At 26.0% G+C, this 13521-nt stretch overlaps 1 protein-coding gene across 3 annotated transcripts in view; it reads left to right on the top strand.

Moving 5' to 3' along the window:
* DAAM (disheveled-associated activator of morphogenesis-like protein) overlaps nucleotides 1-13521 on the top strand; it is a 107381-nt gene that overhangs the window by 59234 nt on the left and 34626 nt on the right. For all 3 annotated transcript variants that reach the window (XM_043044586.3, XM_043044580.3, XM_043044578.3), the window contains exons 3-8: nucleotides 496-585; nucleotides 2192-2257; nucleotides 6796-6884; nucleotides 7791-7926; nucleotides 10030-10227; nucleotides 10306-10520. In XM_043044586.3, the coding sequence (XP_042900520.1) occupies nucleotides 496-585; nucleotides 2192-2257; nucleotides 6796-6884; nucleotides 7791-7926; nucleotides 10030-10227; nucleotides 10306-10520 (794 nt within the window). The remainder of the gene's footprint in view (nucleotides 1-495; nucleotides 586-2191; nucleotides 2258-6795; nucleotides 6885-7790; nucleotides 7927-10029; nucleotides 10228-10305; nucleotides 10521-13521) is intronic.

Raw genomic sequence — 13521 nt, 5'->3', positions numbered from 1 at the left:
TAGTAGTTATTCAGCTAATTAAGTTAAAAATATTTAAATAGATAAAATTTCCTTTCATTAATTTTTTAATTCATTAAGCTATTTGTCGTTTTCTTTAATGAGCCCCCTCCCCTTAAATTCAAACATATGGGTGTTCCTGGTAATCGTAGAAGTTTTTTATATTGCCTTTGAGTGCTAAAACAACTGTCTTTTGTTTTCTTAAAAATTTAAATAAAATCAATGATTTATGGGATTTTAAGCAAATTTAAAATTCCCTTTTCAGAAAATTCTTTTGCACTTTAAAATTATGCTTTAACCACATGTTAATTTTATATAAAATAAATCAAAGAATGATAAAAATATGTTTACCTTTTTTTTATTTTAAATTTATGCTATTTCACCCAATTTATGAAAGTTATTTTTAAGTTGTTCAGTTAATATTTTTAATTGATAAAACACATAATTTCTTTATTTAAACCTTTTTAAAATTTAAATTTGTGTTATTAATTTTTATAGGAAGAACTCGACCTTACAGCACCCAAAAAAGAAGTTATGTTTAATCTACCACCAGAGAAAAAATGGCAGCTTTATTTAAGCAAAAAAATGGTAAGTTAAAAGTTTTTTGTATTGTTTCTAAAAAGTGGATAAATTAAAGAATTGTGCAGTCATAGTTTTTTTATAAAATGTTTTTTAAAGAAAAAGTTTAATGCATATTTTTCAATCCTTGTCAAATATGACGTTGTAAAAATATACATCTTGATGAACGCAATTAAATATTTATTCAAGAAAGAAAAAAATCTCCATTGAAGTCTGTAAATCACTGTCAAATAAGGTGGTATTAGAAACGTTACAGGTTTCGTTGCATTTTAATCCCATCTTATTACCGTTTTTCTTTTAACTGAAATACTACATCTTCATCTTGAGTTTTTTACTTCACTTTTGACAAGAATTCTAAAAATACGTATTAAGGGGAGATCATCAAGAAATATCCTGTATAGATGAGTTTAGAAACATTGCTGAACTATAAAGAGTTTGAATAAAATCCTTAGATTAGGTTTTACAAAAAATAAATAGAGAAACTAACCATGTTTAGAGTATTCTATAGTTGCTGCTTTTCAAAATGTAATTTTAAAATTCTTTCAAAAAGATGAAGTAAAAGAGTGGTCAGAAAAACTACATTATTTTTGTAGTTTACTACAACTACTTTGTGACAAATTTAGTTAACTGCTACTACTTTTTTTTAAATGTAGGGACTACAAACTACTTTGAAAATTTAGTGACTACTTCACTATTTTAAGAAACCACACTTTGCTATAAAAATTAATTTACATCTGTATAATTCACACATCATGTTTAAAATGGATTTTAATAAAAAGAAAATGGCATATATTAAACATAAAGAATTATTTAGAAATATTTATTCCTGTTTACATGAACTTGTTTGTTATTCTAGAACATCTCTTTCAAATTTATTCAGTCTTCAACTTTTTGCGTCTTTCTTGAGAAAGTTTTTATTTTTATTTTTAGAAAGGCATATTCTTAGAGGTTGTACATCTGAAACTAAAGTTTTTAAGTTACCATGAAAAACTAAATATTTTTCGATAAGTGCAGTTATGAAAGAATGCAGGGTTTTTTATTAACCAATTTTTGAAAAAAAAAAAAATCATGATTTTTTTTTAAAATGCAAGTTAAAGTTTCCACCCCAAAAAATTTATTAGAACACACGCACAAAAGAAAGCATCCAATAAAATGAACAGTCTAATGAACTTCCACAAAGAATGTTATTTTATCTAAGCATTTCATTTTTTAATTTTGAATATAAATTTGTTTTTTGTTTTTTTGTCAAAATACTGGATTGTTAGGGACTGTACAAAATTTTAAGTGCTTATTCATTTTCCCAGGTGGTAAGATTTTGAACATATTATTTTAAAAACTTTTTAAATCCTGGAGGGTTTTATACTTGGAAAATATTTTATCTTTAGTCAAGTTTGTTCTTTAACAAGATACTGATAAACTTTTATAAAACTCAGACTTGCTTACATGTTTTCAAGATAAAGTAAATCAAAATTATTATTTTTTGACAAACCCCGCATGAATTTTTGCATCATGTATAAAAAATTACTATTTTAAATATATTGCTTTGTAAAACATGTTATGTATTTTATCAAATTTATTAAAAGGAATTGAGATTATATATTTTTATTCATTGCAGGAGCAAAATGAACCCACTACCCATTATCCAGATTATTACATAGAAAAAGTTACATCAATGGCCAAGGTATACATTCAATATATATATTGATATACTTCTCAAAAAGTACTTTTATTTAAATTTCTAATATTTATTTTATTTAACATGAATTATTTTATTTAAATACCATAAAACAACATGAGTCTGTAGAGAATCTTCATATGTACAAATATCTTTGATGTTTGAGAGGCCTATTTTAGATATTTTCATTGATAAGTGTAGATTATTACAGTTTTGAAGTCCAACTCAGAAACATGTACTTTCTATTAATAAATATACATAATTTTTTTTATGAATTAAAAATAACACTAAGTAAGTTGGATGTTATAGAGTTGAGAAGATACAACATATATTGAGAGCAATAAGATAGTGCTTTGATCCTTAATTTAAGAAGAGAGTAAGTTATAGTCTATTTAAAAAAATTATGTGTTCTTAACATTAGTGGGTAAACAGGACATGTAGTTAAATGTTCATAGAAATTGAATTGCTTTACAAAGTTTTTGCAATTATTTATGAATACTATTGAATTATGATTTCAAAATATTTTATATTTGTTATTTGAAGTACGTTTAACAAGACTTATTAAAACTATAACTTTTAAACTGTGAGTATAAAACTTTTTGAAAGTCAACTGTAAATATGTTATGAAAATGTCTACAACATAGAGCTAAATCTAAAAATAGTGAATTGGGTAGCATATGCATAATACAGTGGATCAAAAAAAAATCAACCTGAAATTTGTAACGTTTTAAAGCCGAAAGTGTTCCCATTGTAATAAGAACAGAAGCAGCATAAAAAATTTTATAATTGTTTAATGTCTTCCATTTACACATCGTACTTAAAATTAAATGAAAACTTTAAAAAAATCACATCTTTATTTGTGTTTTTAAGTTGATTACTACTTTTGAAAGAAACGCTGTTTAATTTTTTAAGCTTGTTTGATAGTTTGAATAAACTAAACAAATTAAATTCTGATTAATAATTTAATCTTTTATGTTTGCAAATGGTGTTAACAATGGTGTATGACAATTTTTGAAAAAAATCAGAAGTTTATTAATTTTTCATAATTTTTCCTGCATAATTTTTCTTTGCTCAATATGTAAGATCAGAACAACCTGAAACTCACCACACGAAGATGGTTGCGCATAGAGTAAGTTCTACCCACATTCTTCCTAACTAACAATCCAATTTTTGGTGAAGTATTTTTACTAAATTTGCAGTGACAACAAAAGTTTTCAATAAAGTTAAATTCTTTGGTTTACTGCATTGCTAAATTTCCCTTTTTATATCTACTACACATCTAAAGTCTAATTTTTTTGGAGAAATGAGGCCTAACTGATCTAGACTTACATGAATATATCCATTTCTAGCTTCTGTTAACACATTTTATTTAAAGCCTCTGTCACAAGTTTTACGCACTTTTCCACAGTAAATGAAAGTGATTGATAAATTATGTTATTTTGGTACTGCAATTAGTGTCATTTATAATGTGTTTTTAATATCATCTTCACTTAAGTGGTGCAGCATTAGGGAAGGAGAACACACAAGAATCCCAATTAATTATTTTAAAGAAAACCGAAGGTTAAAATTTATTTTCAGTAGTTTGAAATTTCGAACAGTCTTTTTTGGGGACAGTTTGTCTTAATATTAAGATGATTTTTCTATGTAACCTAAGGACTGGGTTGACAACAGTGAGCAGTCGAGAATAGGACAAAGGAACCAGAGCATAATTTGCTAAGGCTTCTGGACAATGATCTAAGGTGATTGCAATTAAGATGTTCAGCAGATATTGTTGGTTGACAGAAATATGTTAAGCAAAGACCAAATTTCGTACTTAGGAAGATAAAATTTAAAGCTTTGGATTACTTTGAAATCCTTAATTGGATTTCTTGTGTTGTATATCCTCCCCTTAATACTGTGACAATAAAATGAGGATAATATTAAATCACTCATAAGTTCTGGTACCATTCACAGAAAAATACCAAAGGTTCTCTTTCAGTCCCGTGTTTTGAAAAGGTTTGTCAAACTTGTCACAAATGCTTCAAATAAAATATGTGAACATGAAACTAGAGATCCAACCAACACTAAGATCTAGATCAGTTAAATCTCATTTCTCTAAAAATCAGCCTTTAAATGTATTGTTAATATAAAAAAGGAACCATAAGAATGCAGTGAGCAAAATAATCCTATTCTATTGATAATTTTTGTAAATAGCTTTAAATATTATGTAAAAACCCTATAAAAATTGAATGGTTGGATATTGGATGGTTGATTGTGTAGGGTGTAGGTGGAACTCAATGTGCTACCACCCCCATGTTTGTTTCAGAATTATTCTCATTTAACATAATGAGTGATGAAAAAATAACAAAAAGTTGGTTAATTTATATTTTTTCTAAAATGTTTCTCTAACCTAAAAAATTAAATCATTGATGAGAATTTATTTAGGTAATTAAAATAGTCTAACAAGCATGGGATACTTAAATATATTAGCAATATTTCTATTTTATTTTGATTTTACTTGGAAACTACTAATAGGCAGATAGAATATGTGATTCTGCTTGATATAGCGTTGCAATTTAGTTAAATAAATATTTAAATATGAAAAAAAAAGAATTGTTCAACCTCCCATATGATCGATTTTCCATGTTTCCCCTAAATATGGAATATTTTTAATTTGTAATATTATATTTCATACACCAAATTAATTTATTTTGTTAGCTATGAATCCTTGATTTTTGTCATTATGCGTAAAGTTAAATTAATAAGGCTTCTAAATTTGTCTTTAATAAGACTTCTAAATTTATATTTAATAAGGCTTTTAAATTTTTAATTTGAAGTGGGATCTACTTCTCAAAATTGTAAATCGAAACTTTCAACTGTTTATGAAACTTGGACAGCATTGTTTTCATTTTAAACGAGTGCATTTATTTTAATAAAATAAAATTAATAAATAAATAAAACAAACAAAAAAATAAATGACTGAATGAATTAAAACACTTCATTGTCAATAGATGGGAATCATTTAAGAAATTTGAATATTAATAAATCATTTAAAAATAAACAATTTTTTAGTCAATTAAAAATAAAGCTCATTGAAAAAGTTTTTTTGTTTGCTTAAAAGGTAATTTTATTCCCTTATTCGATTAAAAGACTATTCAATATCTGTTCCTAAAGACCAGAATTCCTTTTTATTTTATTTTAAAATTGTACAAATGATATATTTAATGCTTTCATTGAACATGTATATACAATTTGCATATATATTTGAGTTTGTACATTATATTTATGCATGTATTTTTGTATGTAATACAATGTTTAAAAGTTTCAATCCAATAAACCAAATAATGTTACGATGCAATCAATTTCACTTGAAATTATAATTATGTTTATTTCTGCTGTAGCCGTACATTATAATTACTTGTATTTAAGCCTACTAATAACCATTATATTATGATTACTGAGAATTGATTTCTTGTAATCTTATTTTATGCTTAAAACAGTAGTCAGGATTACGTGTAGTAGTAGGCCATGATCTTTTATAATCTTGATTCACTTTTTGTTATAATTACTAATAAACAAAACAGCTATAATGAGAAAGTAAGATTATTTGGTTTGCCATTGCTTATATATTTATGATAATAAGTAGTAGTTGATTACTATGTAATTAATCCCTGCAATTAATCATATTTGTAATCAATTACTGTAATTGGTTCACAATTTTTAATGAAAATGCATAGTTTTTAGATTTTGCTCCTGTTTTTCAAAACTTTATTCAGAAGAATTAATCACAACACTAATGAATTTATTTATCAACCATTATTCAAAAATTTGTATTAATTTTTTTACATAATGAATAAAGACTTAATTTGCATGTAAATAATCATTCAGATTAAATTTATTCTGAACTTATTTCGAAAACTAAATTTTATTTTTTAGCATTAAATTAAGCATCTGTCTTCATGCTGAACAGTTCATAATAAATTCTATTATGTAATTGCAACAAACATCAACCCTATTTTAGAAATACAAAGCTTATTAAACATGAACTATAACTAGTTATGTTAAATTTGAAACATAGATTAAAGTTTCAGTGCAAAAATTGAACTTTCAAAAATTTATTTGCAAATGCCTGACAATAAAATGTATCTTGTTTATCTTGCATTAACTGTTTTTTAATATTTTGTAGTATATATGAATTAAGTACATTTAATTTACCTCTATTTCATTTGGTGATTCTCAATGCTGCCGGTTTCATTTAAAAAAAAAATTCTAAAATAACATGGGGTTTTCTTTTTATAAAAATGTTAAATTTGATAACTTCTGGTACTTGTATCAGTAACATTACCAACCATATAATCTATTTAGTTACAATTGAAATTCATGTTTAAGACAGTATTTTTAAAAACAGTTGGTATCTCTATTGAATCACCCTATAATATTTAAAGTAAGTTTTGAAATATATGTTATTGTTCCATTCACAAAATTTACATTATAGTTAGTTTTTTAAGTATTTATCCCTATGCTTCAGTCAACAGGATAAAAAATTTTATTATTGTATATTTCAGTTATTGTTTCCACGAGAAGAAGATGAAATAATAGCCCGTGCAAAACTTTTAGACAACTTAAAAACTGCATTAAGGACGCAACCAAATAGGTAAAAGTTAAAATCCTTTTTGCATAAGTATTGTGGTGACATTTAATGGCATGGGACTAGAGCATCTACAACAAATCCCAAAAAGGTGTTTGACCTCTTTAGTAATTCTGTTCCAATTTTAAAAATTTATGGGCTGTAGCACATTCCTAAACTGCTCCAATATGAATTTAAATTCATTTCATTACATTTTTTATTACAATTTGTTCCCAAATGTAAATGTCTTGTGAATACTGTAATCACATAGTCACATGGTTACTTGAAATAAATTAGGTAAGTAACGCAAAGTCCATGTATATAATATGAAACAGGTTGTTTTGCAACCACTACACTTGATAAATTTATACATATAGAATTCCCATGAGAAATTATTGAAAAATAGAGGTTGAGATGTCTTGAGCTTTTGAGGTTGGAAAGTAATTGTATTTAGTTATTAGAAAGGAAAATTGTCATCAAAACTTGACAAATTATTAACAAAGAATGGAAGATTAAAAAACACAACTTGTTGAGTTAACAGAGAATTTAAAAGAAGATTGAAATTTGAAAAAGAGCTTTTCAAATTTCATCAAACAAAAAAACTACTTGTATTTTTATCCTGCCTTCATCGACTGTTATTCATCAGATTTTTTATAGCATTTATCAAGAATTCCAAATATATAAATTATGAGGGGTCATTAGATAATACTGTTATCAACAACCTTTTAATTGTTCAAGCTTTCTTTAATTTAATTTTTTTTCTTTTAAAATATTCGTTATTGTAATATTTTTTTTATAATCTGATAATAAAGCTAATACAATCTGATAATAAGGCTAATATATGCTGATAAGGATTTATGTTTATAAAATTGCTTAGAAAAACTAATTTTTTTCTAAATTATCATATAGTTTTAAAGATAACTTTATTTTCAGCTTCGTGACGAGGTTTTTAGAACAAAATGGATTGTCTGGAATATTGAACTTTTTACTCAGTATGGATTACAATACAGCAGAAAGTCCTATTCACACCTCACTAATAGGGTGTGTTAAAGCTCTCATGAATAATTCAGTAAGTATATTGTGTATTATAATGAAAAATTTTAACATTTCAAAAAAGTTGAATAAAAAGTTCAACTGCTAAAAAAGAATGGAGGATATTTTTTATACCAATTAACAGTACAAATAAATCTATCATATTTTACAAAGAGATAATCTTTTCTTGAAATGTTTTAAGGAGCTTTTTGAGTGGACATGTAGAAAAATCTTTTGATTTATTCACTAGAGTTTAGTCCTCTAAAGTGTTAATTATTTAGGAAATAGTCATTGTTAATGAAGGTACCTAAATATTAAGGCAGAAATACTTTTTTTTTCAACAAAAAAATACATAATTTTGAAAGTATTGGATTAGTACAGATAAATAAATTTTCTCCTATTAAAATGAAAACGAAAAAAAAATTTTTTCATATTTGCAAACAATTATATTATTTGATAATTTTAACGAGATCTTAGTAATTAAAACATGTTAAAAATTAAAGTGGTCCTTAATATATAATAATTGATTTAAGCAATCTATATGCAAATTTTAGAAAAATTCAGAAATTGAATATAAAAAAAAAGTTTTTTTTAAATTTTTTAATCATTTAGGAAGGAAAATACTTAGTATTGCAGTTTCTATTTAGTAATTCTGATGGATATCTCTGTTGGCACCTTGAAGCTCACTTAGCTTAAAATTGATGGGTTCCAGTTTATCTAGGAGGAGGTAACTGTATGTGTTATGCTGACCAAATTGCCACCATCATGCTATTGATCACAAAATTTTTGAGTCTTAACAATCATCACCTCCTCGCTCACAACCAATGTCAGTTGAAAAATGCTTTAATTTCTAATCTTAAATGTATTGAGTAGCTATTGTGCGTGATTTAAGTTACCAAATTAAAATCTAATTGGCGCTATCTTGGAATAAACATGTCTTCTCTTTTACCGATACAGATTTTCAATCAGGAGAAAAGGATCAGAATAGTGTTGTCAGAAGAGCAGTTAAATCTTAGTGACCATTAATGCTATATTTATTTTTAAAGTTCTTTGTCATATCTCTGAAACTAGTAAAACAAATCACAAAACTTTTGCACTTGTTTAGAAAATTCACTTATCTATTTCAGGGGAAAATATTTACTTCATTAAATAATGAAAAATGTTAAATTTTTAAGTACATGAGCTTTAACATCTTAAACAATTTAATTTTATATGACAAAATCTGAAAATTAGACAGAAAGCTAGCTCTTGAAATATAAAATTTCATAAATATAGCTCTTTTCTAAAATAATAATAATAATAATAATATTACAAACTATTCAACTGCATACTTGCTAGCTTGGAAGTTCTAATTTTCTACACTCTTTGAACTGGTAGTAAAATAATAACTGAAATAGATAGTATTTTTAAACTTCTGTCAGGACTTAAAAGAATGTTAACTTGATTAGTGAATTTCATACAATATTATGTATACATTTTTCTTAAATAGTTGTAGTGAAAATGATTTAAAATTAAATTTATTAAACTTAAAATGAAATGTTCAAAACATAAATTTTGCTACCACTTTAAACACTATAGAAAAATTTCCTTGAAAGCAGAAGAGCAAGGCAAGTATACAATTGATTACATTTAACTTTGATTATTTAAAATTGCACAATTTAAGAAGATACAATAATTTCTATTCAATTCAGTAAACTGTTTTTCAACCATCATTAGACTATTACTAAACCAACATTATAAACTTTTTTTTAATGAAATTAATAAAATTTTCTATGCTTAAAATAAGCTAGTATGATAAACAGTCCCCAAATTTTTTGACTCATTTAATTACTTCAACACATTATATAAAATGCAAAAAGTAAAAAAAAATCTTAAGTTTTGGTTAGAACTAGTATTAAAGTTTCAATATCAAAGAGTGCATAAAATTAAATACAAACTAGAATCTCTTAAGTTTGAGATGAATATCTTGAAGTAATAAGGCGGGAATGTAATCACACACATAATGGCAAAGGTTTATATTAATACACTTCTCAAACTGAACAAAATGTTTTTAATATTATTTAGCAATTATAATTAAAAACTTTTTTATGCTTGGCTAATTTTTAATCTTTACAAAATGCTTTATTTTTTTTCATTTTAGAATGGTCGGGCTTATGTACTTGCTCATCCAACTGCCATAAATACTATTGCTCAAAGTCTCAGTACTGAAAACATGAAAACCAAAACTGCTGTTTTAGAAATTTTAGGAGCTATGTGCTTAGTTCCTGGTGGACATAAAAAAGTTTTAGAGTCTATGCTCCACTTTCAAAAGTTCGCTGCTGAAAGAACTCGTTTCCAGGTACAATTTTATTAATCATTTTATTATTGTGTTCATTAATGTTAATCGGCATGAATCCCTTTAACATTTTCATTCCAGACTATTGTAAATGATTTGGGACGAAAAACTAGTATGTACCATGATGAGGTTAGCTTGAAAACAGCCATCATGTCTTTTATTAATGCAATCATCAATTACGGACCAGGTGAAGATCATTTGGAATTCCGGTTGCATCTGCGATACGAATTTTTAATGTTAGGAATACAACCAATTATGGAGAGTCTCAAGCGTCATGAAAATGCAACCCTTGATAGGTAAGAATATTTTTAAAAAATTTAATGGGATTTTGTATTTATTGAATTAAGACTGACAGTTAAAGGACTAAATTTAAAAAGCATATTAAAAGCAAAAAGGTACAAGTGAGCAAAGTTAATGTGTAGTTTTCTGTATTTATACTTCTGTGAATGAGCTAGTGTTTTCAAAAGTGATAATAAGCAAAGATTGTGAAATGTAAATGTGAAAGAAGATAGAAAATATAAATGTTGCTCCAATTCTGCCTCTCAAAAAACCTGGTTTCATATAAAGCAGTAGAAAAGGTTTGAATAATGGCAATAAAGCTGAACCCATTAGTGCCTAGTATCCTCTTAAAACTGCAGTTTCTTTTCTAAGAAACGTTTTTTTAAAATAAAGGTTTTCAAGGACATGTTGTTTTGGGGCCCTCTGGTCCAGGAACACCTAGATCATGTCCATGATACCATCCGTTCATTATCTGTTAGTCCATCATCCTCCCCACTCCACAACAGCCTCATAGAGAGACACTAATACAATTAATGATATGAGCAGAAAAAGCAGGACACGAACAAGGGCAAGGTGAATAGGTCTTTTCCCTGCCCATAAAAATTTAAAACATTTAATATGGCGGCCCCTTAATAAACTGGCCAATGCAGTTTGTACAAATCTTGTGCCGTCAAATTCTTGAGACGAACCTATACAATTTCCAATGTAACAATCGTGTGCTAGAGGGACTCTCTACACAGCATTTGCTTAAGCCGTGTGGATAGAAAAAAATTAAAGGCACAGTTATTGAAGTAAAAGTTTTTATAAAATGAATTTTTTGCAACTAAAGAGAAAAGGAAATTGAATTATATATTCTTTTAAGTTATGGTTCTTTTTTATTTTTCAAAATAAAAAAAATAAAGATGTTGTAGCCTAAGCATCTCCATATTAGGATTTATTTTGCAGAAATATGATCTGTCTGAAACTCTCTGAAAAACATTTAATTTATTTTATGAAATGATTTATAAATACAACTGAAGATTAATAAATCTTAGTTTATTGTCATTAAGTCAGCCTAGTAGAAAGACAGATGTGTTGGTAACAATTGAAAACATAATAGTTCGCTTGGTTGAAAAAGAACGATTGCAGTTAAAGACAAGTTTTGATTACTATTAGTTGTTACAGCGAAGGATGAATTTGAATTACTATTAATTGTAGCTAGATCTTTATGAATTCATTATGCATAGCATATTGATCTTTTAAATTTTAGTTGACTTTGAAGTTCAAGCACAGTGCTTTTTTAATTGTAGAGTGAGGATAACAGAAAAAGTGTTCACCTGGTATAACTAACACATTTTTCAAAAATAGGGTTTTTTTTATGTAAGGACCATCAGGCCCGTCGCTAACTGATTTGAGAGGGGGGGTGTTGAAGTTTATTTTGCTGACTGTCATATACATACATACATATATATATACATATATATATATATGTATATATAATAAATAAATAAATACAAGAAAACACGAAGAAAGTTAAGAAAAACAATAAGTTTCATTTATTGCGCATAAGCTGCAAGTAAACAGAACTCATTAGATAAGTTCAAAATGAAGATAAAGCAAAGAAAAATTATAGACATATGAAAAAGGGGGGGAAATAATAAGTAAAAAATAACAACAAAAAAAGGATAAAATTTTATTTAAAAAAACCGGAATGTATGTATATATATATGTATGTATATATATCTATGTGTATATATGTAATATGTATATATGTATGTATATATGTATATATATATGTATGTATATATATGTATATATGTATATATGTATATATATATGTATGTATATATATGTATATATGTAAATATATGTATATATATATGTGTATATATATATATATATATATATATATATATATATATATATATATATATATATATATATATATATATATATATATATATATATATATATATATATATATATATATATATATACAATTTGTATTTGGCTAAAGCTTGATAATCAAAGGTAAAACATAACAAATAAAAGAGTTCAAATGTGCCACAAAACTTGAGCTTCCAAAGTTTATTTTGAAATAATTTCGATGAGTTATAAGCATGTGCATTGAGCCCCTTTCTTCTCCTTCTTAACGACATGGACAAAGATATTGTCTTTCTTCTTAGAAACAGTAAGAGAGAACGTGAGAAAATATAGCTTGAGGCATTTCTAGCTAACCACTTTTAAAACATCCTCGATTTTTTAACTTGACAGAAATCTCCGGGGTTTTGTCTGAGCTTCACAAGGTCATAGTGCCGGTAACGGCTTGATCAAACAGACTTGCCACTTTTCCGTGAATACTCGGAATTGAAGAATTCCTCTATTTTTACCATATTTGTATTGAAATAATTAATGAATCCAATATTACAACATTTAATACTTTGAACTCGGCAACCATCCAAATAAAATGATTGAAGTGTCGATTCGACTGAGTGTAGCTCAATTTACTGTTTCAGAATTCTTAGGATTCTTGAAAAAAAAAATCTAAAAGTAAAATATAATATTTTATTTTTAAAACAGAAACTTTCATAAAGGTGAATTGAGGATCACATATATGTTTACTATTTTCCATAGAGAATATCAAATTTTGTTGTGATGATTAATTGTTCTAAAGATGTGAATTGAGCCCTGAACAATTTATTTTAGGTTAAAAACATTTTAACTCAAATAATAATCCAATCATCAGAGAATTTCAAAAATTATGAGCTGAAGGGTAGTTAACAAATTAAATGTTTTTTTTTTTTTTTTTTTAAATGTTAAAGTCATTTGGAATTAGTAAAAAAATTCATAGTAGAAAAATAGCTTTTATATATACCAATTGAAAATATAAATTATTTAATAATTTGTGCTATTTAAACAGAATTTAACAATATAAATAAGATATTTTGAATAATAAAGAATCCTTTTTAATAGGTACTCTTATTTGTAATTTTTTCCCAATATTTTGAAAGTAAAAGAAAAAAAAAGCTTACATCACTG

Source organism: Parasteatoda tepidariorum, chromosome 11 (genome assembly GCF_982258835.1).
Source record: "Parasteatoda tepidariorum strain Cologne lab strain chromosome 11, Ptep-v5.0, whole genome shotgun sequence".
In the NCBI taxonomy this organism is placed as follows: Eukaryota; Metazoa; Arthropoda; class Arachnida; order Araneae; family Theridiidae; genus Parasteatoda; species Parasteatoda tepidariorum.
This window is presented reverse-complemented; position numbering and strand designations above follow the sequence as displayed.